The sequence below is a fragment of the Hypanus sabinus genome, chromosome 8 (assembly GCF_030144855.1).
Source record: "Hypanus sabinus isolate sHypSab1 chromosome 8, sHypSab1.hap1, whole genome shotgun sequence".
Classification (NCBI taxonomy): Eukaryota; Metazoa; Chordata; class Chondrichthyes; order Myliobatiformes; family Dasyatidae; genus Hypanus; species Hypanus sabinus.
The window spans coordinates 17,770,523-17,796,551 of NC_082713.1; the positions used below are offsets into that span (position 1 = coordinate 17,770,523).

A 26,029-nucleotide genomic window follows, 5' to 3' on the forward strand; every position below is an offset into this window, starting at 1 on the left:
GGGCAGTTTCACTCCTTCCCAGTGGTACGAATAGTCTTCACAACTGGGGTCTTCCTTGGTTGCAATCAATGACCACAACCTCTTCTGTGCCTTATCATTCCTTTCGCTCTCCATGAAACATTGCAGAACTGCCTTCCTGGGGTTGGATCTCACTGTTGGTCCCGTGCACCGGAGCTAACTTGCACGCTAGGACAGGCATGTCCCTAACTCACTGGAATATCAAGCCCTCCACCTACCCTCCTGTTGCAGTATTGTACCAGGGTGTGGCTGCTGTCCCATGCAAGCAGCCACTTGGAGCCACAGGTGAGAGCTGAGTGGTGGGGACCAAAAGTCAGTGAGCTGTTCCAGATTGGACATGACAAGACCCTTCAGCAGAGGTGCAACCCCTGCATGGACATCCCATAAACCCAAACCCTACATGAATCCCATTTTATTTTCCCCACTTTCTCATCAACTCCCCCTCCACCAGCTTCCTATGAAGCAACCACAACTGAACACAATACTCCTAAATGTGGTCTAACCACAGCTTTATAAAACCACAACATTACCTCATTGGTCTTGAACTCAATCCCCAGAGTAATGAAGGCCAACACACCTTATGCCTTCTTAACCACTATCAACTTCTGCTGCAGTTTCAGGGGATCTGTGGACTTGGACCCCAAGATCCCTCTGTTCATCAACAGTGCTCCTCCCATTGATCCTGTATTCTGCCTTCACACCTTTTCAGATTGAATTCCATCTGCCACTTCTCAGCCCAATTCTGAATCCTGTCAAGTTCCTGTTGTAACCTATGACAGCTTCTACACGATCCACAGCTCCACCATCCTCCACGACCAGTGATTTGGCCAAGAGCCTCAGTGGCTATTTGTCTATGGTAGCGATGGAGTTCTGAAGATAAGCAAAGGATTTCACACCAGCAACACAGGATGAAGAGTAGTTGCATTACAAAACTGAGTGTGCACACAATTTTAAATTCATGGTAGATTCCTTTTTAGAGGCATGGAAAAGTACAGCTCAGAAACAGGCCCTCTGGCCCATCTAGTTTGTGCTGAACCATTTAAACTGCCTAGTCCCAGACAATAGCCCTCAGTATTCCTCTTATCCACATACCTATCCAAACTTCTCTTAAACGTGGAAGTTGAGCACCACTTGTGCTGGAGGCTCGTTCCACACTCGCACGACTCTCTAAGTGGAGAAGTACCTTCTCATGTTCTCCTTTCACCCTTAACCCATGACCTCCAGCTGTAGTCCCACCCAACCTCAGCGGGATTTCCTATGGAGGAAAAGATTCAAACAGGACCACCAACCTAAAAAAAACTTCAGCAAAATATTCTGGAATACTTAAACAGAAAATACTACAACTATTCAGCAGGTCAGGTAGCATCTGTGTAGAAGGAAACAGTTAATATTTCAGATCATCACTCAAGTCTACCAATTGATTTTAAGATAAGTGGTTTGACTGAAATTTAATTAAAGTAACTCTGGGCCAGCAGAGGTTTACAAGGCACATCCAAATTGGCTAGCAGTCTCAGTAGGCTTGCCTGTCTATCCAGGGAAAGTAGATGGAAGAAATCAAGGTTACAGACAGTGATCTCTGATCCTAGTATGCTGTTGCAATAAACCACAATAATCTCAGCAACTACAATAAAATACAAGTATACGGGGACTAAAGCAGCAATTCCACATGCGGATTACAGACTCAACAAGGTAGCAGATGGTTTAATCAGAATGGGTTGATCCCAGTTACAATGTACAATGGGCTCATTATTGAAAAAGTGGGTAAGGAGGTGCAAGGATGTGGGATACAATTAGGCTTTGTTTCTCTGGATGTGCCTGCCCTGTTCACCGTGATCTGTATGCTCTGTTTTGGTTGAACTTTGCTGCAGCTGAGAGGAGCCTCCTGGAGTCACAGCCAGAGAAGCCGGCAGCAGATAATGCAAATCCGGTCTAGATCACCGTGTTGAAAGCAACAGCCTTTACCTGGAGACCAACCTCTGTTTAAAATCTGTCTTTTCTTAATTCATTTAAAGTAAAATGGAAAGTTGTTACTTAAAGCCTTCAATAGGTCATTTACATCTGTGTTAGACTAGGTATGAATTAGTAGGTAGACGATGTACAGTATTGGTGTAGGTTCCACGTTAGAAGTAATGGACAATGGGAAAGTGACTTGGATTGGAGAAACTCAGCAAGATTCGTGGCTCGTTTAAAGCATGTAGTTTAAAGATTTCTTTCTGATGTTTTATAAAATGCTAACATTGATTGATGCAGTAGCAGGGAAGAGGGTGAATGTGAAGGGGTACCATTCAAATGAACATCTTGCATTGGTTTACATATATCAGAGATGGTGACTGAAATAAACAAATGATGTAGTCGTTCCAGGCACCAGCCTGTCCTTCAAAACATTTTACAATGCTTCGTATATGAAAGAATATGCCTAAGAGGCCATTGTTGTATGTGCCTCCACCACCATCCCTGGCACCCACCACTCTATAACTTACTCCACACACCTCCTTTGAACTTGCCCCTTCTCGCCTTAAACATATGCCTTCTAGAACATAGAACGTTACAGCCTTTTGGTCTAGACTGTTATGCGGGCCTTATTACCTACTTTAAGGTCAATCTAGCCCTTCCCTCCTACATAGCTCTCCATTTTTCTATTATTCATGTGCCTATCTAAGAGTCTGTTAAATGCCTCTAATGTATCAGTCTCCACCACCATCCCTGGTAGCGTGTTCCCCACACACACACAGTTCTCTGTGCAAAATAAGATAATGGTATTAGACATTTTGACCTCAGGTTCTGGGGGAAAGCAGCTGAAAGTGAACTCAATGAACAAGATCTGTAAAACGTTCCATGTAAACCCCGAGTCCTCCCCACATCTCAGATATTGAGATCAGGCCATCGAAAGCTGAACTTTACAAGCAATAGTCAGGAGCTGCCACCGATTGCAAACTGCACACTAAATACCAACAGATAGTGCAAACGCTGCATCTGTCTGCTAAATCCTGCAATAATAACCTCTGCCTGAATTATTGCTTCAAATTTTACATGACTGATAGGGTGCACCTTCAGAAGAGCAATGCAGAGAGCAGTTTCCTTGTGTATATATTTTCCAAAAGACTGTGTTCAGCACTTACTCTGTGACTGGTTGGGCAATTAGCCTGGATCACAGCCTGCTGCATTCGATGTGAATATCAATCAGTTCCCACCACCAAAGGACATAAACCACCACACTGTGCAAATACCAGCACACAATTTATCATGTGTAAAGACTTGAACCTGCTGCTGTGTGATCCCCTTGAGTTTTGTTAGAGAGACAATCTACGTTAATTCTGATTTCTCCTACACTTTCTGCAGCTATCATATTTACATTTTTTTGGGAGGGGGGGATGTTTGCCAATTTAAAAGCAGTGTTGCCAATTTAAAGGAAAATACTTAAGGGCACATGCGAAGTTGTCGCTAAAAGGCACTGCTGCGCTAACGATCCCACAGGGTACAAAACAGGAACATAGGGTGAGAATAAGCCACTTATTCCCTCATCTCTGCTCATTCAATGAGGCAATGCCTCATTTGTGACTGATCCCTGCGTACCTGTCTTTGTCCTCCATACCTTTGCTTAGCAATAAAATAGCAATCTCAGATTTAGAGCTAACAATAAAACCATAAGGATTAGGCCATTCAACCCATCGAGTCTGTTCTGCCTCTCCATTATGGCTGATTCCAGAAGCAAGTTTATTATCACTGACGTGTGCCATGAAATTTGTTACTTTGCTGCAGCAGGGCAGTGCAATAGATAAAAATATAATCACAAAAAGAAATACAGTGGAATTGGTTAATTGGGACACATCAGGACCAGTACATTTTGGTCCATTCAAGCGGCTGCCCCAATTAGCTAATGTTTCATGGAAATTTAGTTAAAAAGTTATAAAAAAAGACAAACTGAATAACAAATTATATATTTAAATGAAGTAAGAACAAACTAGAACTCTACCAATAGTACTATAAAATTGTGTATTAGTTCTTAATAGTTATCGAGGGAGGAATTCATCCAGTGTAGGCATTGAACTAAATCAGTGCAGACACCTAGAGCAGATAATGGACTGCTTTCATACAATGCTTTAGATGATTGCATCCTCTGAATCTTCACTTTCATTGTCCATACCTTCCAATTCTTCATAATTCCTAACTTGTGGAAGTAGTGAAATTGTTTCATTTTCATGCCCAGCCATTTCTGGCATCTCCGAGCCTCAATACTTGAAACCGAGCCTGGAAATGGTTCTGAATTGTCTTGCTGCTTAATTCCCACTGACTATCAATGACAGAAAGCACTGACTTTTGAACACATGTAGCTGACGCTATTGAAAATTTTGCTGTAAGTGTGGTGTATTCTAAAGGCCACACGAGTCCTCGTGACTGACACTAGTTCGAGCCTGTTCGGCAAGAATTCCCTACCCCAGTTAAGCGGCATGGTGCCCTAAACAAATGAAGGGAATCCCCGCAATTTTCTTGGTCAGCTTTTGTCCCTTAAGAACTGTCCCAAATAAGTGGCTGTCTGACTAACCATTGGCCCAATTAACCAGAATCCAATGTACATATTGTTAAAATTGAATTCAATAAGTAGTGCGAAGATGGAGCAAAAAGAGCGAGGCAGTGTTCATGGGTTCACTGTCCATTCAGAAATCTGATGGTGAACGGGAAGAAGCTGTTCCTAAACGTAGTGTTGAACATAGATTATCCCTCTCAACCCTATTCACCTGCCTTCTCCCCATAACCTTCGATGCCCTGACTAATCAAGAACCTGCTTTAAACATACCCAATGACTTGGTCTCCACAGCAGTGTGTGACAGTGAATTCCAAATACCAATCAAGATGGCATCCACGGCCTTCGGTGGCCAGTAGTTTGAGACCTTTGTCACTTTCGGCCCATCTAGTCCATGCCAAACCTACAGAACAAATTAACAACACCGTTGGGTACATTTCAAATAGAGCAAGCAGATGGTAAACAATTGAAGTGTTGCACCCAGATCATAATTCGGCGGCACGTAGCTGGGTGGTTCGCGCGGCGTTTTATGCCATAGATGACCCAGGTTCAATCCCTGCCTGTTAAGAGTTTGTACTTTCTACCCATGACCATCTAGGTTTCCTCCCACAGTCCAAAGTCTGGTTGGTAGGTTAATTGGTCTTTGTAAATTGTCCCGTGATTAGGCTGGTGTTAAATTGAGGGTCGCTGGGCGGTGTGGCTCAAAGGGCTGGAAGGGCCTATTCCACGCAGTACCTCAATAAAAAAATTTTAAAAATAAATAAGTAAGCCCTCCATGCCCCTCCCATCCATGTAATTATCCAAATTTCTCTTAAATGTTGAAATCAAGCCCACATCCACGGCTTCCAATGGCAGCTTGTTCCACACTCTCACCACCACCCTGAGTGAAGAAGTTCCCCTCAAACAGGTCACCCTTAACCCATGACATGCGTAGCCTAATTCACACAATGCCCAGCCTGACAGGAATCATAACAGATGACTGTTCTTTGTATTGTCTACTCTTAGATAAACAGAGTCCTTTACCTTACAAGCAAGTTGATATCGGATCCTGTAACTGTCAGTGTTTTAGTAAAACTGTAACTCCCCAAAAGTAAGATTGCCTTTACATTTCCGCCTTGAAGTTAATTTCCAAACACCACCCCTCCTATCCCGCCACCCCCGGATAACACCCGCTTCGGGTGCCCCAGTCAGAACAAAGCGATTGCTTGAAAATCGCACTCCCCATGTTGAGCTGTTTGTTGAGCTGTTTGCTGACTTCGCAGACGGCAACAGTAAGCAACAGAGGAGTGGGACGTTCGCAGAGCCTCCCCATCTCATTTGTAGCTCCGTGGAGCCAGTAACTCTTGCCGGTGCACTGCATATTGTAGGCGGCAGAGCTGTGGGATGAATACCAAGTGGCCAAGTTCTCTGTGTTGACAACACTTCAATTGTTTGTCATCTGTTTTCTCTGAAACATTATCTCGAAAAGCATGCAGTACAACAAGGCTTTTAACTTGTAGGGCTGTCATTAAGTTTACTATTTAGAACAAGGTTGTTTATTTAGAGCTAGACCTCCATGTGATCAAAGTTTTGGTTAAAACGATAGATTTTAATCCTTGGAAAGAACGGAAGGCTCCACAAGGAAAAGTTGAATAGTTTGTTCCCTGGCTTACTTTGTTCCCTGGAGCGTAGGAGAATGACGGGAGATTTGATAGAGGTATACAAAATTATGAGGGGTATAGATGGGGTAAATGCAAGCAGGCTTTTTCCACTGAGGTTGGTTGTGACTGGAAGTAGAAGTCATAGAAGTAGGAGGAGGAAAGTTTAAATATTTAAGGGGAACCTGGTGGGGTGAAACTTACTTATTCAGAGGCTGGTAAAAGAAAGCAAATAATTTGAGGAACTCCGTGGGCCAGGCCGCGTCGCTGGAGGGAAATGGACAGGCATCTAAAGATTTTAGCACAAAACCTCTGCTGTCCATTTCCCTCCATAGACGATTCCTGAATTACTGAGTTCCTCCAGCAGTTTTGTTTTGTTTAAGCTTATCTAGGATGTGTATAACTTTAATGAAGGTAAAGTAAGAGCCGCACACAATATCTCCATGTCCCGCTTGAAGCAGGAATCACCAGATAACTGTCAGAAGCAAGAACCCTGCCTGACTTCCCCACACCTCAGGTAGAATCACCTGGAGGCTGAGCACAAACACATCCTCGTGGGCTGAAGCCACCAGGACCGTGTGAGTGACCTTCACTGCCATTGCTTCTGGAGAATTGCGTTAGATCTCCCACCTGCTGGGAAACCAGCCTTAACTATGGACGCTCACCAACAGCAAATCACACAAAACTGAGCTGGTAACTTTAATGCAACAACTGAAGATTCTGAGTTGTACTTTCAACCGTGTTATCAACTAACAGGCGTGCTTTTTTTATCGATAGTTTTCCATAAATTCCTAACACAAGAGATCCTGGAAATCCAGAGTAACACATACAAAACGCTGGAGGAACTCAGCAGGTCAAGCAGTATCTACGAAAAGGAGTAAACAGTCAATACTAAAGGCCGAGACCCTCCTTCAGGACTCCCCAAATGTCAATTCTTTATTCCTTTCCTAATTTCCTCCATCATTTTGTATGTTGCATAGTATTTTATTATTTTCCTATAGATGCCTGCAAAAAAATGCATCTCAAGCTATGGTGACATATATGTACTTTGAAAATAAATTTACTTTGACTAAACCACTTGTTTAAAAAAAACTCTGTTGTAAAGCACATTCTAGAAGCGAGCCATTTAACAGCCTCCCAGACATTAATACAGGCAAAAGGCAGGCAGGCAGGCTATTCAGTTGATGCAAGAAGTTACTGCGGGTTAATTTAGACCTTTTTCCATATGGAGTGCAGCAGATTCTGAGCTGTAACGGTAGAGCAGCATCTCAGCTTATTATGTATTCTTCCCTCTGCTTCATTATGGGGAAGATTTATCAGTGCCCGCAACACTGCAGTAAAGCTGGAGAAACTGGTGAGCGATCAATAGTTGTGTGACAGAGAGACGTTGGAAGCTTAAGGCTTTCAAGAGTGCAGAGTCGATGGCGAGCAGTTGTCCTTTAAAGAGTGGAGAAAAGATAGAGAGAACATATTCCTCAAGGCTGGAGAAAATGAGACCAAGGGCAGTGGTAGTAATTTCAGAGAGTCATGAGGGGGTTACAGTAGGGTAGATTAGTCTATCCAGATCACATTGGCTCTTTACAGTCCCACTAATTCTACTCCCCCAATCTCTTTCCATTGTAAACCCTGTAATTCATTTTTCTTTTAAGTACTGACCCTTCTTTAAATGCCACAATTAGATCTGTCTCTGTTCTCCAAATTAGTGGTAGGTCAGATTAGGTTAGATGTTAATGAAATATTATATCAGTATGCTACCTTGAGATGCATTTTCTTACAAGCATTTACAGGAAAATAAAGAAATACAATAGAACTTATGAAAAATTATGCATTGAAAGCTCTCCTGTTCATTCACCTAGAACAAATCAGAATCGTAAGTTGTCGTATTAGATAAGTTAACAGCTCCCAAACGAGAAAATCTGCAGAGGGGATGCTGGAAATCCAAAGCAACACACACAAAATGCTGGAGGAACTCAGCAGGTCAGACAGCATCTATGGAAAGAGTAAACAGTCGACTTTTCAAGCTGAGACCCTTCTTCAGGACCTGAACGTTCTTGGCTCGAAACGTCAACAGTTTACTCTTCCACAGATGCTGCCTGGCCTGCTGAGTTCCTATGGCATTGTGTGTGTGTGTGTTGCCAGCTTAGAATCAGGACCAGGCTTAGCATCTGTTGCATATGTCATGAAATTTGTTGTCCTTGCAGCAGCAGTGCAATGCAGTACAGGATAATAGAGGGGGGAAAACAGTCAATTACAGTAAGTATATACATATTAAATAATTTAAATGAGTAGTGCAAAAATGGAAATCTTTAAAAAGCAGTGAGGTCGAATGTCCATTCAGATGGCAGAGGGAAAGCTGTTCCTGAATCACTGAGTGTGTGCCTTCAGGTTCCTGTACCTCCTTCCTGACAGTAGCCATGAGAACAGGGATTTATCATGTGGAATAAATACAGGAACATGTTCTATCACAAATGGGCCATGGTCTTATCCTGTATGCTTCTTAGCCACCTTTTCAATCTTTCCTGTTAGCTATGAATATTTACCCCATTATTTCAAAATCTCTAGGGGAATAAAATCATCTATAACTTTGATGGAACAAATGCAGAGAGATGAGCAGCACAATTCCCAGTGTTTGGCACTGACAATGAATGCCAAATTTTCCAACTTAAAGTATCCTTCATAACTCTTTGGTAAGACCAAATTTATCTCTGCAGTTGTATTTTTGGCTGCAGTCTTAATAGAGCACAATCTGATCATTTTGTAATTCAAAGGGTTTGATTAAATCCAAAAACCTGGGCAAGTCTTGCTTTATAAAAAAAATAGGTTTAAAGTTTATATAAGGCATTGAATTTAGCCACATCATAAGCCTTTGAACCAGGCTTTATAAAAGGGCTTTATACAACATTACAGCCCTACTATATGTAAGATACAATGGTAGTTCCACATTCATAGGCTTTAATTATTCTTAAAACTCTTAATGAATTGTGTATATTTTGTTATATTCTTTACGAATCTTTGTTAGTAGAAGTTCTTGATTAGTTGATAGCTTAGGTCTTCCAGGGAAAAAAATACCAGTGTTTCACTTGGCTGACATAGATCACACCTTCAAACATTTTTTTTCTTTTCAACTCACACTTCTGAAGAGGATAAAGAATGGTTAAGAAAATAATTTTTGGACATTACAATGTAACTGTATTAGTGTGGATTTGATGTTACTGTGGGCTTGATTGTTTGCATTGAATTGTATCCATTTTGAATTCTGAAGTCCAATGAGACTGCAGATATATGAATATAGCTACAGCACTTGGGGACAGTTTGCAGCAAATGGTGTACTATGACCAGAGAAGAGACTCAAGGCACGTCCCCATATTGAAATGTGTGGGTGTAGTCAGCGGTCTTTAAACATGTCTCACCTCAGTCTCTGTGTTCCTCCAGCTGTGATCTTTTACCAACCACCATTTTCCACAAGACAAAGGAGCAGAATTAGGCCATTCAGCCCATTGAGTCTGCTCCTGGTACCATTCCAACTCTGAACAGCTGGCCTTTGCTCTGTCTAGGGAGCAGAATTCTGGAATACCCTCCTTTCTGCTTCTCCTTCCACCTTTTAGATGGTTCTTGAAACCTACCTGGAGTCACAGAGCACCACAGCATTGAAACAGACCCTTTGGCCCATCTAGCCTGTGCCAAACTATTATTTTGCCTTGCCCCAATGTTCTGCAGCTGGACCATAGACCTCCAAACCCCTCACATCCATGTACTTATACAAACCTCTTAAATATTGAAATCAAATCTGTATTCACTTCTGCTGGCAGCTCGTTCCACACTCTCGTCACCGTGTGACTCAAGCAGATCCCCCTTGTGTTTCCCTTAAACATTTCACCCTTCACCCATGGGTGAGACTAGAACTCTAATTCTAGTCTCACCCTACCTCTTTGAACACTTCTAAGAGTAACCTGTGTTTTGGTGTTATCAATAACACTCCATCGTAGGGATGTTTTACTAGTCAGAAGTGCCACTGAAATATTATTTGTTGTGGTACTGATCAGCACTGAACACAGGGAAGCCCCTACTAACCACAAGGCAAGCACTTTGGCAGTAGAAAGTGGGATCTTTTCCAGAAATTCTGAGGCAGGGAGCGGTATTGATGGCGAACACACCCACGATGGCTCAGACCGAATGGTTAACGTGAACCACCAGATAATAACATGAATGCCATGAGAAGGGCTACAACTGGTTTAAACCAGGGGTTCCCAACTTCTTTAATGTCATTAAACCGAGGGCTCCTTGGACCCCAGGTTGGGAATCCTTGTTTTAAAGGACAATTTCTGATTATTCCTGTGAATGGGCCAAGCTTAATTTCAAAGTCTTCAACAGGGATTCCAGAAAAACATTGGCTTACAATGAAATGGCCATGGTGTGATGTTCTGTTACTTTGAAATGCAGAGTGTTTCTGAGTCACATAGATGCCTCCAGCCCATCTGATTTCACACTCTTGTTAACTGACTCTGAAGTCTTGGAAAACAAGACAAAGGAAGTCACAGAAGATAGCTAGATGGAATGATGGAGATTTAAGCAGTGTCAGCTGTTCCAGAACTTCTTACACAGCTATGATTTGCCACTTGTCCACCAAAATAATTAAGGGACAGAGAGGTTGCAAATGACAGCTGTTTGCCATTGGGATGGTTGTCCTAGGGTGGAAGAACAAGATGAGGAAAAACTCACACAAATCACGGACAAACTTTCAGCTTGGAGGCACAGTTGATGTTTAACAATCCTGTGAAATAAATGGGTATTCAAATACTTTAAACCATTTTAGTCTTTTAAATAAAAAGGAAACATTGTATAAATACACCGGGAAGTTTATTGAATTTTTCCACAGGCTAATGCAGTAAAGTCAAGAGGTTTAACAAACCAGGTTGAGATCTGTCTCTCAAAGTCTGACTGTTCTACAGATGCTTACTTTATGGTTAGAGTACAGCTGTCTTGTGTGTCTTTGGCTGTATTGAATGATAGAATCACCACGCTCACTGTAACTTTGTGCCATGGTGACTCTTAGTGATCAAACTGTAACCAAACTGAAAATTACTCAATAAACTTATAAATATCATTTCTAATTGCTCTTAATTTCAAGTAATTTGGTCGCTTGTAGTAAAAGGAGCCCTATTATTTCTTTTTTTAAGACATTGCACAATTGCTGTAAGTGTATTTTGCTGTATAAATCGCTCCGATGATTTGTCGCCTTCAAATCATTTGAGATATGTATCTCAGAGCATTTTCATACCAAGTGAATATTCAATGATTTGTGGGCACAGGGAAATATTTGTAAGGAGCACAGTCCCACAAACAGCACTAGACAGATCACCATTCGAGATGTGGATAAATACGGACCTGGGTACCAGTGAGAACTTTGCAACTCCTCACAACAGTGCAGCATTTATTTTCAAAATATCTACCTCCGGGGACAACCCACACAAACAAGGGACTCAGCAGGTCAGGCAGAATCTACGGAGGGAAAGGAACTGTTGACGTTTTTTGGGCTCAGGCCTTTTATCAGGATTGAAACGTTGACTGTTCGTTTCCCACCACCATAGATGCTGCCTGACCTGCTGAGTTCCGCCAGCAATTTGTATGTGTTATCCAGAATCTCTTGTACCTCAGGGAGCAGATGCTGATTGTACCATTTAACATGCATTAATAGCAAGTACTTTTAGTATTTATATTTATCTAACATTCTCTACTGAAGGAACTCATCATCAGTAAAGGTTACGTGAATTTGTAACTATTAAAACGTTCTGGCTGTTAAACTGTTTAAAATTTAATTAATTTTTAAAACCTTCTAAAGCAACTACATAGAGCATAGAATGTTACAGCACAACACAGGCCCTTCAACCCACAATATTATGCTAACCCTTTAACCTTCCCCAAAATCAAGCTAACCCCTCCCACACAGCTCTCATCCATGTGCCTCCCTAAGACTCTGTCAAATATCCCGAATGTGTCTGTCTCTACCATCTCCCTGGCAGGGCTTTTCACACACCCACCACACTGTGTAAAAACCTACCTCTGACATCCCCTATACTTTCCTCCAGTCATCTTAAAACTATGCCCACTTGTATTAGCCATTTCCCCCCTGGGATAAATGCACTGACTGTCCACTCTGTCTTGTACTCCTCCCACCCTCCAAGGAGAAAAGCTTGTAATCCAATCCTGGTAAACCTTCTCTGCACCCTCTCCAAAGCTTCCAAATTCTTCTGACAATGGAGCAACCAGAAATGAAAACAGCTTATTTATCCAACTCAAAAAAATATACATTTATGGCAAAATTAGACCACAGATCATACGATATAGGAGCAGAATTAGGCCATTTGGCCCACCGACTGGCAGTGAGATTGTGAGTTTTCTTTGACAACAAGATGCAGACAACTAAAGTGCAAAAACCACAAGAATGTAAAAATGAGCAAATGTTTGTCCAATGTTACACTGTACTAATCCAATGGCAACAGCTTTTGTGTAGCCTTTGCCAATCTGTGGAGCAGACCATATGAAGAACAAAAATAGATTACTAGTTATTGAAATATCTGGCTCATTTAGCTAATATTGGTTAAAATGATTTGGAAAATGTGACAACTTTGGATGTGTGGTTAAAACAATCAATTATTATTGGCCTCTGGTTAAATTATTGAAAGACAATTAGAAATCGATCATAAAAATATTGTGAAAACAGAATTGACCAGATTTACTGAAACAATGCAAATATTTACCAAATCAAATAATGAAAAATACATTTTACATCAATTATAAATTGAAGACTTTTTGCTGGTTTCAATCAAACCTGTGGTTTTTTGAAAACTGTTTCGTACGAAATTGCTGAAATCATCAAGTTTAAATAATCCAAGTCTCCAATGATGTGTCAGTCTTGACAAACCTCAGCATCCAAATTTTAGTTCTATTATCTCAAAAGAGATGGCACATACCCATTTAGAAAAAATAACAAATCCATAAGACATAGGAGCAGAATTAGTCCATTCAGACCATCAAGTCTGTTGCGCCATTCCATCATGGCTGATCTATTATCCCCCTCAACTCCATTCTCTTGCTTTCTGCCCGTAACCTTTAATACCCTTACTAATCAAGAACCTCTCAACCTCTGCTTTAAATCTACCCAATGACTTGGCCTCACTGTCTGTGGCAATGAATTCCACAGATATACCACTCTCTGCCTAAATCCTCACTTAAATAATGGACAATGATGCTCTGGCAAATTGACTTAAACCTGTCTTAACCACATTTTAGTCATCTGTAAGACAGAGTATTACAAAGAGTACATCTTACATATTGTCTTCATTAACATTCATTACATATTGTCTTCATTAACACTTGAAAAGTGTTTGAATTTATTTGCAATAATGAGATTAATCTATGGGCACTATATAAAAATATATACACTTTATTAAGATCGATAAAATATTAATAGTAACGTTACCTATCCAACAAACAAAAGTGGAACTCTTTTGTGAACTGCGATACAATTGGTGAGTCAGGTTTCATTTCAGGAAACCAATGTTGGAAATGTGTTGTTGGGGAGTTTAAAAGACACAGTTGTGACTGGTGAAGAAGCTTGGCACTGTGGTCCCTTGACCATCAGATGTACTCTCCCATCCCAAGCGCCTCTGTGAGACTTTACTGGCCAAAATTTGCCAAGAGTTGAGGCTGGACTATACAGTAGCACTTACATTTCCTCTGTGGGGAAGGTCTTGGCTTCAGGGTAATGAAGTGGTAATGCACCAGGGCCATCCACACAGAGGCTTACAGAACATAAACATAGGCAGCAAAGTATTGCACACACAAATACACTTGTACAAAAACAGAAACTGTATTTACAGCTTTCAAGTAAATATTACAGTCTTGCTAGTGGTTTACACGAATGACTGAGTACCGGCAGACCAGGGTGCTGCAATGGCAGGTGTGTCAGACAGTCGTCTGCACAGGAGACACGGAGTGTGTGGGAGATGCTCTCTCGGAGGACGACGAGATCGCCAGGTTGCTGACCTCACGCTGAAGCTCCTCGACCTTTTTCTGAAGTTCGGCCCGGATGCTGAGAAGCTCCTTACAATTCTGGTGAATGGGAACCTGTCACAGGAAACAGAGTGGGACCATCACTCAAACCAGTGCAACCAAACCCAGCCACTGCTCTGGAGTCTTCCTCTTTATACAGAGACGGGAGTTTGCATTTTACCAGAGTGAGTGTCTGGGTCTGAGTATCAAATACTGGTCATTCAAGTCTGGAATTCAAGTTCAAGGTTATGGTCATAGGACACATACACAGTGTGTCACGAGGATTAGCTATTTGCAGCCACAGCCAGTACGGACAGGGGCAAACATAAGTTATACAAATTTAACATAAATTAATAAAAATTATACATTATGTGCAAAACACTAGAGACAAAAAAAAAATACAGCATAGAACATTACAGCACAGTACAGGCCCTTTGACCCACAATGTTGTGCTGGCCTTTTAACTCACTCTAAGATCAATCTAACCCTTCCCTCCCACACAGCCCTCCATTTCTCGATCATCCATGTGTCTAAGAGAGTTTTAAATGTCCCTAAAATATCCGCCTCTATCAACACCCTTGGCAGCACTTTCCACACAGCCACCACTCTCTGTGTAAAATTCCTCTCTTGCACACCTCCAACAAGTGATCTCTCATTCTCCTTTGCTCCAAAGAGAAAAATCCTACCTTGAAAAAACATGCTTTCTAATCCAGGCAGCATCCTGGTAAATCTTCTCTGCACCCTCTTTAAACCTTCCACATCCTTCTTATAATGAGGAGACCAGAACTGAACACAACAGTCCAAGTGGGTTCTAACCCACTTTTACAGACATGAACAACAACATGGAGTTAGTATCAGCCCCACCAAGCAATTCGTATTTCTCCCCAGTCCCAGCCTAGAAATTACATTCACCTCACTACAGGAAGGATGCGGATACTGTACAGAGAGTGCAGAGGAGATTTACAAGGATGTTGCCTGGATTGGACAGTGTGCCTTATGAAAATAGGTTGAGTGAATTTGGCCTTTTCTCCTTGGAGCAACAGAGGTTGAGAGGTGACTTAATAGAGATGTACAAGAGATAGTGGGAGTCATTGATTGTGTGGATAGCCACAGGCTTTTTCCCAGGGCTGAAATGGCTAACACGACAGGGCATAGTTTTAAGTTGCTTGGAAGTAGGAACAGAGGGGATGTCAGGGGTAAGTTTTTCACATAGAGAGTGGTGGGTGGGTGGAATACACTGCTGGCGATTGTGGTAGAGGCGTATAAAATAGAGTCTTTTAAGACTCTCTTAGATAGGTACATGGAGCTTAGAAAGATAGAGGGCTAAGCAGTAGAGAAATTCTAGGCAGTTTCCAGAGTAGGTTACATGGTCGGAACAACATTATGGGGCAAGGGGCCTGTAATGTGCTGTAGATTTCTATGTTCTATGTTCTAAGTCATAGTTTATACCTGAAGTACATCTTCTGCTTGGTCCCATCCCATAAATTTAGTGCAATTGATTACTGTACTAATAATTCAAAGGTGTAGGTTAAAGATCTCGAGATGTTCGTCCCACTCCCATCAGGGAGGAGGCTACACAGCAGCCACACCAGACTCAAAAACACTGACTTCCCCAAGCAGCAAGGCTGATCAACACCCCCACCCACTGACCAAGCCCCCCCACACACCCAACCACCACTACTTTATCAATTCCTGTCAGAGTCACCTGATGTACAGATACTCATGTACCCTGTCTCAACTTATGCACATCCAATCAGTCTATGCACATAAGCTAATATTATCTATTGATTGTTCTTTAAAGTTGTTATAGCCAGGGTGGTAATGGGGACGAGCTCCCACTACCTATTAAATGCTCCCAGTGGTGTGTGGCTCAAATAGCCTCTGACAACCAAGTCCAGCTCCTGGCCTTCACCTGTCGCTTAACTACTAAGCCCAGCGGAACTGTTTCTACGACAGGAGAAGGGGAAAAGGTGGGTTACCGGCGCTTTAAAAACCAGTCACTTCAGGCGGATGGGGCTCATCAAGGAGAAGGAAAACTCTGATTTCAAACCTCCGCTGTCTTGAGGCTAAACCCACCCATAGGGAAGTAAACCTTGAGGAAAAATCTAAAGCTGGAGACCCTAAGGCTCCAAACATTGAGTTCAATGTTGACTGGCAATTACTGCGACGCCGCTGGTGCCAAACTGTATCAGTCCCTGCCACTCCTTTGGACTCAGCAGCTGTGTGGACAGGGGGAGTCTGCTACGTGGGCATCACCTAGCTCTTCATATCGTACTGCCCTGACTTGAGTGCTGGCTGATATATCACAGAGACAGCTGGGACACAACATCCATGGTCGACTCCGACCAACAGAGAGCCTCAATATGTATGGTTATTCATTGTGCTTTTTATTGTGTTCCTTTATGCCTTTTGTGTTTTTTAATGCTGTATTGGAGCCAAGTTAACAATAATTTTATTCTCCTTTACTCTTATGTACTGACAGCAAACAATCTTGAATCTTGAAGTTCAATTCCACCTCTTGGCTGGGAAATTCAACTTTTGTTAATTAAACGAGAATTTAAAAATCAGTGTCACTAATGTTCACTAGCCCCTGGTGAAACTATACCCTGTCAAGCTGGGTAACAGCTTCTCACACCAGGCTGTTAGACTTCTCTACACCCTGTTGCCTCCAGCACACACTGTCTGTATGCCCTGCTGCCACCCCCACCCACTCCCTAACTCACAGACACATTCTCATCCTGCTCTGGTCACCTTATTGCTGCTGTTTCACAAATTTATACAACTGCCTATTTTAACATAATAGTGCCAGTAACTTAATGAACAACACACAGAAAATGCTGGAGGAACTCAGCAGGCCAGGCAGCATCTATGGAAATTAATAAAGAGTCGACATTTCAAGTCGAGACCCTTCTTCCGAATGGCTTGATGAATGGATTTGGCCTGAAATATTGATTCCTTATTCATTTCTATAGAAGCTGCATGGCCTGCTGAGTTCCTCCAGCATTTTGTGTGTGGTCCACCATTTCATCATGGCTGATCCATTTCCTTCTCAGCCCCAATCTCCTGCCTTCCCTCTGTAACCTTTCATGCCCTGACCAATCAAGAATCTATCAACCTCGGATGATGTCTGTAAAACTCATTTGGTTTGCAAATATCTCGCAGAGGAGGAAATCTGTTACATTGACCAGATTCTGGTTACTTTGGCCCATGGGCCCAAAGCAGTATTGTTCAGTGTGCGGTGAAACAAGACCCTCAGCTTCATGAAGCTGCTGAATTTATTCATCTGCAATTCAAAGCAGCGGCTCAGCACCACCTCCTGGACAGTAACTGGAGGGTGGAGTCACTGATAAACATCTTTCAATAGACAATAGGTGCAGAAGTAGACCATTCGGCCCTTTGGGCCTGCACCGCCATTCTGAGATCATGGCTGATCATCTACTATCAACACCCGGTTCCTGCCTTGTCCCCATATCTGTTGATTCCCCTATCCATAAGATACCTATCTAGCTCCTTCTTGAAAGCATCCAGAGAATTGGCCTCCACTGCCTTCCGAGGCAATGCATTCCAGACCCCCACAACTCTCTGGGAGAAGTTTTTCCTTAACTCTGTCCTAAATGACCTACCCCTTATTCTCAAACCATGCCCTCTGGTACTGGACTCTCCCAGCATCTGGAACACATTTCCTGCCTCTATCTTGTCCAATCCCTTAATAATCTTATAAATTGCAATCAGATCCCCTCTCAATCTCCTTAATTCCAGCGTGTACAAGCCCAGTCTCTCTAACCTCTCTGCGTAAGACAGTCCGGACATCCCAGGAATTAACCTCGTGAATCTACGCTGCACTTCCTCTATAGCCAGGATGTCCTTCCTTAACCCTGGAGACCAAAACTGTACACAATACTCCAGGTGTAGTCTCACCAAGGCCCTGTACAAATGCAAAAGGATTTCCTTGCTCTTGTACTCAATTCCCTTTGTAATAAAGGCCAACATTCCATTAGCCTTCTTCACTGCCTGTTGCACTTGCTCATTCACCTTCAGTGACTGATGAACAAGGACTCCTAGATCTCTTTGTATTTCTCCCTTACCTAACTCTACACCGTTCAGATAATAATCTGCCTTCCTGTTCTTACTCCCAAAGTGGATAACCTCACACTTATTCACATTAAACATCATCTGCCAAGTATCTGCCCACTCACTCAGCCTATCCAAGTCACCCTGAATTCTCCTAACATCCTCATCACGTCACACTGCCACCCAGCTTAGTATCATCAGCAAACTGGCTGATGTTATTCTCAATGCCTTCATCTAAATCATTGATGTAAATCGTAAACAGCTGTGGTCCCAATACCGAGCCCTGTGTCACCCCACTAGTCACCACCTGCCATTCCGAGAAACACCCATTCACCGTTACCCTTTGATTGCTATCTGCCAACCAGTTTTCTATCCATGTCAATATCTTCCCCCCAATGCCATGAGTTCTGATTTTACCCACCAATCTCCTACGTGGGACCTTATCAAATGCCTTCTGAAAATCGAGGTACACTACATCCACTGGATCTCCTTTGTCTAACTTCCTGGTTACATCCTCGAAAAACTCCAATAGATGAGTCAAGCATGATTTGCCCTTGGTAAATCCATGCTGGCTCAGCCCAATCCTATCACTGCTATCTAGATATGCCACTATTTCATCTTTAATAATGGACTCTAGCATCTTCCCCACTACTGATGTTAGGCTGACAGGACGATAGTTCTCTGTTTTCTCCCTCCCTCCTTTCTTAAAAAATGAGATAACATTAGCCATTCTCCAATCCTCAGGAACTGATCCTGAATCTAAGGAATATTGGAAAATGATTACCAATGCATCCGCAATTTCCAGGGCCACCTCCTTTAGTACCCTAGGATGCAGACCATCTGGACCTGGGGATTTGTCAGCCTTCAGTCCCATCAGTCTACTCATTACCGTTTCCTTCCTAATGTCAATCTGTTTCATTTCCTCTGTTACCCTATGTCCTTGGCCCATCCATACATCTGGGAGATTGCTTGTGTCTTCCCTAGTGAAGACAGATCTAAAGTACTTATTAAATTCTTCTGCCATTTCTCTGTTTCCCATAACAATTTCACCCAATTCATTCTTCAAGGGCCCAACATTGTTCTTAACTATCTTCTTTCTCTTCACATACCTAAAAAAGCTTTTGCTATCCTCCTTTATATTCCTGGCTAGCTTGCGTTCGTACCTCATTTTTTCTCCCCGTATTGCCTTTTTAGTTAAGTTCTGTTGTTCCTTAAAAATTTCCCGACTGGAGATCGGAGAAATTTCTGTCATTCTATATACATAAAAGAGTTGACAAGATGGAGGTTTTCACCAAAGAGATTTGCTTTAGTTGTCACAAGAACATTGATTCGTACAGTGAAATGCATCGTTTGCGATGAGCTGGGGACAGCCCGCAAATGTCGCCATGCTCCCAGCACCAACATAGCATGAATGCAACTCACTAAACCTAACTTGTATGTCTCTGAGGAGGAAATCCACGATCACAGGGAGAACGTATAAACTCCTTACAGACACCACCCCAATCAGCGATCACTGGCGGTGTCAAGAGATCAAAATCAGAATCAGGTTCACTATCACCGGCATGTGTCATGAAATTTGCTGACTTAGCAGCAGCATTTTAATGCAATACATGACAACATAGAAAGAAAAAAAGTAGTTAAGTCATTTACAGTAAGTATTTATATATATTAAATAGATTAAAAATAATGCAAAAGCAGAAATAATATACATAAAGAAAAAGTGATTGCACTAACCATGGTGGAACACACACACAAATTACTGGAGGAGCTCAGCAGGCCAGGTACCAAGTATGCTAAGTTTTGGAAACACTAATGATGATTAAAAAACAATTCAAAGTTCAAAGTGAATTTATTATCAAAATACATAAGCAGCATGAGACCATACTGTACGCTACCTTGAGATTCATTTTCTTGCAGGCATTCACAAGAAATACAGTAGAAGTGTGAGCACTGGAGACTTGGAAGTGACCCTACAGAGCTGTATAAAATCATGAGGGGCAAAAACAGGGTGAACCTTGTTCCCAGATCCGCGCTATCAAGAACTAAAGGGCATAGGTTTAAGTTGAGAGGGTAAAAATCTAAGGGGAACTTAGGGACAACTTTATTTTTTTTTAATTGAGATATAGCACGGAATAGGTCCTCCTGCCCCTTCTTTAGTCATGGAGGGCTGATTGAGTTGCTGCTCACTTACCTGTGCCAGAGAACATGGTTAAGACAGATACAATAACAACCTTCAGAACATTGCTGGACCGGTACGTGGATTGGGAAGGTTTCGAAGGTTATGGGCGTAACACTGGCCGATGGGACTGGTTTGGAAGGGCATGTTGGTCAGCATGGACCAGTTCGGCAAAGAAATTATTTCGACGACTTTATGAACACACTAATTTTAAAAGAACACCCAGATATTTATTTATTCATTTATTACTTGTTTTTTTTGTATTTGCATAGTTGCTTTCTTTTGCACAATGGCTGTTTTGCCAGTCTTTGTAAGTAGTTTTCCATTGAATGTTTTGTATTTCTTTGATCTACTGTGCAAGAAAATGAATCTCAGGGTTGTATATGGTGGCATACATGTACTTTGATAATAAATTTACTTTGAGATCCTGTACAACTTATTTGCCTTTTAATCTTTAGTACATATTTTATTGAAATGATATCAGCCACCAATAATTCTACAGCCCTAAACGATGCTTCTGACTAACTTATTGTCTTAAAACAAAAGTGACTTGTAGCATTGTCAAAGGATCTGCCTGGTCCTGGTACAACCAGTTGAACTCTGAGCAGTAACTCGATCAGCCTTCCATGACTAAAGAAGACTCTATGCTAGTGAGAAAAGAAATCTTTCAATAGCAATATTAATCCCAAACAATTACCAAGTATCCTTACATCAAAACTCACGGAACTCCCACACAAATTTAGCCCACATATTGTCTCCATTGTCTCAATTTTCTAAGCCTGTCAACCAGCTCCATTTCCTCTTTATTCTGCTTTACGTCAAACACCCATCCAAAATTACTTCAGCTTTAATAACTAAATTTATTTTTCCACAGTCTCTGAGCACTTCACATGGAAAAATGTTCCTCTCACTCCCATGTATTACCACCAACTCTATTCAGTAATATACCACTATGTGCGTTTGTTATACTTGTTCATTTATTCAGATTTGGCATGTCATCTGAAACCCTGACAAACTTCTATAGCTGCACAGTGGGGGGGAATGCATCATGGCCTAGTATGGAAACACCAATACCCAGGAATGGAGAAGTCTACAGGAACTGGTGGATACAGCCCAGTCCATCACAGGCAAAGCCCTCCCCACCATTGAGCACACCCACAAGGAGCACTGACACAAGAAAACAACATCCATCATCAAGAACCCCCTCCATCCAGATCTTGCTCTCTTCTCACTACTACCATCGGTACAGAGGTACGGGAGCCTTAGGTCACAGACCACCAGGTTCAGGAAGTTATTACCCTTCAACCATGGGGCTCCTGAGGCAGCGTGGATAACTTCACTCTGAACTGATAAAACAATCTGAAGGCTCACTTTCAATGACTCTACAACTCATCTTCTCAGTATTATTTACTTACCTACAGAACTGTGCAAAAGTCTTCAGCACACATATATAGCCAGGGTGCCTAAAACTTTTGCACAGTATTGTAACTTCCAATTTATTGCTTGCAATTTACATTAAGAACTGAAGACTGGTTCATGCTTAAATTAATATCTGCTATACTCACATAACTCCAGAAAACTCCCTAACAGCAAGCACAAAAGGCACTGAGCTTATCAGGGAGCAAACCTAATTGAAGTTACAGTACTGTGCAAAAGGTTAAGGCACTCCAGCTCTATATGTGTGTGCCTAAGTCTTTTGCACAGTACTGTACTTTACTTAATTTCTTTTGCACATTAGTTGTCAGTTTTTGTGTAAAGTTTTTCACTGACTATTGTATTTCTCTGTTCTGTGAATGTCTACAAAAAAATGAATCTCAGGGTAGTATATAGTGACCTATGCATACATCGATGATTTATTTACTTTGAACTTTGAATGTCCCTCTGATACGAAGAACGTGTTTCTATTTACCCTGTTCCGGCCCTTCATCATTGTATATAGCACTTTCAGATTATCTGATTACTTTGTCTGTTCTAACACAGACAAGCACGATTTTCTAATCATTCTTTGGATGAAGATTCTGTCCTACCAGCCACTATCCTGGTGAATTTGCACAATCATAAACACAAGAGATTCTGCAGATGCCAGAAATTCAGAACAACATATGTAAAATCCTGGAGGAACTCAGCAGCTTCTATGGAGAGGAATAAATATTTTTGTGTCAAGACCTTACATCAGGCCTGATGAAGGAATGCATCTTATACTAGGGGACTGTTCAATAGTATAATGTCAGCGGGATAGAAGCTGTCCTTGACTCTGGTGGAATGTGCTTTCTGCTCAATGTGAAGAGGGAGAAGACAGAGTGCCCAGGTTAAGTGGGATCTCAATATCCTGATGGAGGGTCTCACCAAAACGTTGACTGTTTATTCTTCTCCACAGATGCTGCCTGACATGCTGAGTTCCTCCAGCATTTGGGATTTGTAAAATACCTCCGTCATCCCTGTTCATCCTTGAAACTAGTGTCCTCTTGTGCTCCTTCCACTTTGTTCTCCTGATGTTTCTAAGTATAATTGTTTAACATTGAACTCTCTACAGAGGTATATAATCATCCAGTCTATGTTTCTCATTATTATATACAAACTATTTCACCTCCCCTTTGCTCCAAGAAAGAGATCAGCTTTATTTGCCACATATACATCCAAACATCAAAACATACAGTGAAATGTGTCGTGTGTCAACTACCAACACAGTCTGAGGCTTGTGTTTGGGGCAGCCTGAAAGTGTCACCATGTTTCCTGCACCAACATAAGATGTCCATGACTCACTAACCCTAATGGGTACGCCTTTGAAATGTGGGAGGAAACGAGAGAAAATCCACAGGGTCCATGGTGGGAGCACACAAACTCCCCATGGGGTCACAGGGAGAACAAACACACAGACTCCCCACGGGGTCACAGGGAGAACAAACACACAAACTCCCCACTGGATCACGGGGAGAACAAACACACAGACTCCACACGGGGTCACGGGGAGAACAAACACACAGACTCCCCACGGGGTCACGGGGAGAACAAACACACAGACTCCCCAAGGGGTCATGGGGAGAATGCACAAACTCCTCTATCCCACTGTAATGAGACTACAAAATCATTCCCTAGTATACGACAAACTCCCAACCTCAGAGTTCAACTCATTACATTCTTGCACTTTACTGTTTACCGCCATTGTATTTTCCCAGTAGCTGTTACACTTTATTCTGCACTGTTATTGTTTTCCCTTATTCTAGCTCAATGCACTGTGTAATGATCTGATCTGTAGGAACAGTATGCAAGACAAGCTTTTCACTATCTCGGTATGCATGACAAGTTGCAAAGCCAAGAAGCTGAAGGTTAATGAAAAGATCTATGGAAGAGATGGAACAGACGAGAGCCAACCAAGACTGATCAAGGGCTGTGGAATAAAATAAGTTTTTTCAACAAATTGGATGGTGAACATTCCTTACGTTAATACTCCACATTTTCCTTTATTCATTATCACCTTACCTGAGGTCTCATCCTTGGGTTCCACCTGACATAATAGTTCACCCACAACTCCAAATGCCGTAAACTGGTCACCGGGTAAAGCACATGGTTTTCATAATTCACATAAAATGGGTTGGTGAACTCCTCCAATTGACTGTTAATGTAGGACCAAAGGGAGACTGTCTTTGTCTGCACTTCCTGTAAAAACAAACGTTACACAAGCAATGTTATACTGGAACAGGGCCACTATTAATGAATACACAGTGCACAATCCACACTTTACACTTACAAATCACCAACCACCATTCTTATACTTCAGCCATCCCCCCATCAATGGGAAGACAAGGAATGCAAAATTCTTTTCTGTGATGAATTCTAAGTGCAAAATGACAAGATTGTTGTAAAACCCCAATTGGTTCACTGCAGTCCTTTCTGGATAAAAATCACCCACCCTAACTCATAGCTCACACCAACAGTGAATTCCAAAATGCCTGAACAAGCCAATCAGTTTCAAATTTACTTATCACATGTACATTGGAACAAACAGTGAAATGCGTTACTTACATTAACAACCAACACACCCAAAGATAGGCAAGGGGGGCAGCCCGCAAAAAGCAGAGGAGGACAGGTTCTTGATTAGTAAGGGCATCAAAGGTTATGGGGAGAAGGCTTATGGGGAGAATGGGGTTGAGAGAGGTATTAAATCAGCCATGATGGAATGGGAGAGCAAACACAATGGACCAAATGACCCAACTCTACTCCGATATCTTGTGGTCTTAAGTGTCACCACACATTCCTGACAATATAGCATGCCCATAACGCTTGGTCCAGCTACATAATACACAATAAAACAGCACACACCATACAGCAAAGCATCAATAGAGAAATAAGCCAATTCGTCCCACCCACCCACCTGGGACATTCTTACTAATGCATTAACCCTTCATAGGTGCTTTGTTTTAAGGTGGAAACATAAGTGGTGTTAAAGCATTATAAAAGAGTGTAATGAATTGTTGGTACAATAAATGTAGAGAAGCTGTGCCAACTATATTTACTGTATACAGTATATTGCAAATAAACTATATTTTGAAATAAAATAATGCTTCAAACCTGCTTCAATGGCACCGCCCAAGCCCATAACCTTCACTGCCAAGTTCAAGGACAGTTAGTGATTCCATCACTTTCAGGTTCCTCACTACTCACACGCCATACTGACTTGGAAATACACTCTGTGTCCTCTTTATTATGAACATCTATACATTAATGCAAATATCTACTCAGCCAATCAGTACACTCAATGCATAAAAGCACGCAGACATGGTCCAAGAGGTTCAGTTGTTGTCCAGACCAAACATCAGAACAGGGAAGAAATGTAATCTAAGTGACTTTGACCATGGAATGATTGTTGGTGCCAGACAGGGTGGGTGTGAGTATCTCAGAAAAGGCTGATGTCCTAGGAATTTCACACACAATGGAGCTTACAGAGAATGGTGTGAAAAACAAAAAGCATCCAGTGAGCAGCAGTTCTGTTGGCGTAAACACCTTGTTAATGAGAGAGGCCGAGGAGAGTGGTCAGAATGGTTCAAGTTGACAGTAACTCAAATAACCACGCGGTACAACAGTAGTGTGTAGAAGTGCATAACATGCCAAACCTTGAAGTGGACGGGCTACGGCAACAGAAGACCACACCGGGTTCCACTTCTGGACCTAATAAAGAGGCCAATGAGTGTATATTTCTGTTCTTTCATCATCACTGGAATGAATCCTGCAACTCCCTCCTCAACCAATGGAACTGAGGTAGTACTTTAGTGGGGGGGACTGTAACTATTCAGGGTAACTGGGAATGGGCTATAGATATTGGCCATTTCAGTGACACCCACACCTCACAAAATGAATGCTTGAAATTTTGCCAAGTCACAACCCCATTCTATAAATTAGGATTAATTGGAATGTTTTTGTGTTAACAATACAATGACGGGGTCGCATAGCAGTTACAAGCGCCAGTGATTGGAAGACTGGGGTTGAATTCCTGCCACTGTCTGTAAAGAGTTTGTATGTTTTCGCCATGACCATGTGGGTTTCCTCCAGGTGCTC

At 42.0% G+C, this 26,029-nt stretch overlaps 2 protein-coding genes across 9 annotated transcripts in view; one reads left to right on the plus strand and one right to left on the minus strand.

The window, feature by feature from the left end:
* The window catches only part of cd99l2 (CD99 molecule-like 2), a 244,306-nt gene extending 220,439 nt beyond the window's left edge, over positions 1 to 23,867 (plus strand). For 5 of the 6 annotated variants that reach the window (XM_059976743.1, XM_059976737.1, XM_059976742.1 and 2 more), the window contains one exon: positions 1,887 to 11,281. In XM_059976743.1, the coding sequence (XP_059832726.1) occupies positions 1,887 to 1,951 (65 nt within the window). In that variant the 3' untranslated portion in view covers positions 1,952 to 11,281. Of the gene's footprint in view, positions 1 to 1,886; positions 11,282 to 23,732 lie in introns of those variants that run through there. The other variant, XM_059976738.1, reaches the window with a different exon arrangement.
* mtmr1b (myotubularin related protein 1b) overlaps positions 2,048 to 26,029 on the minus strand; it is a 66,377-nt gene continuing 42,395 nt past the window's right edge. For all 3 annotated transcript variants that reach the window (XM_059976734.1, XM_059976732.1, XM_059976733.1), the window contains 2 exons: positions 23,957 to 24,133; positions 2,048 to 14,304 (listed from right to left, as the gene is read on the minus strand). In XM_059976734.1, coding sequence (XP_059832717.1) covers positions 14,143 to 14,304; positions 23,957 to 24,133 — 339 coding nt within the window. In that variant the 3' untranslated portion in view covers positions 2,048 to 14,142. The remainder of the gene's footprint in view (positions 14,305 to 23,956; positions 24,134 to 26,029) is intronic.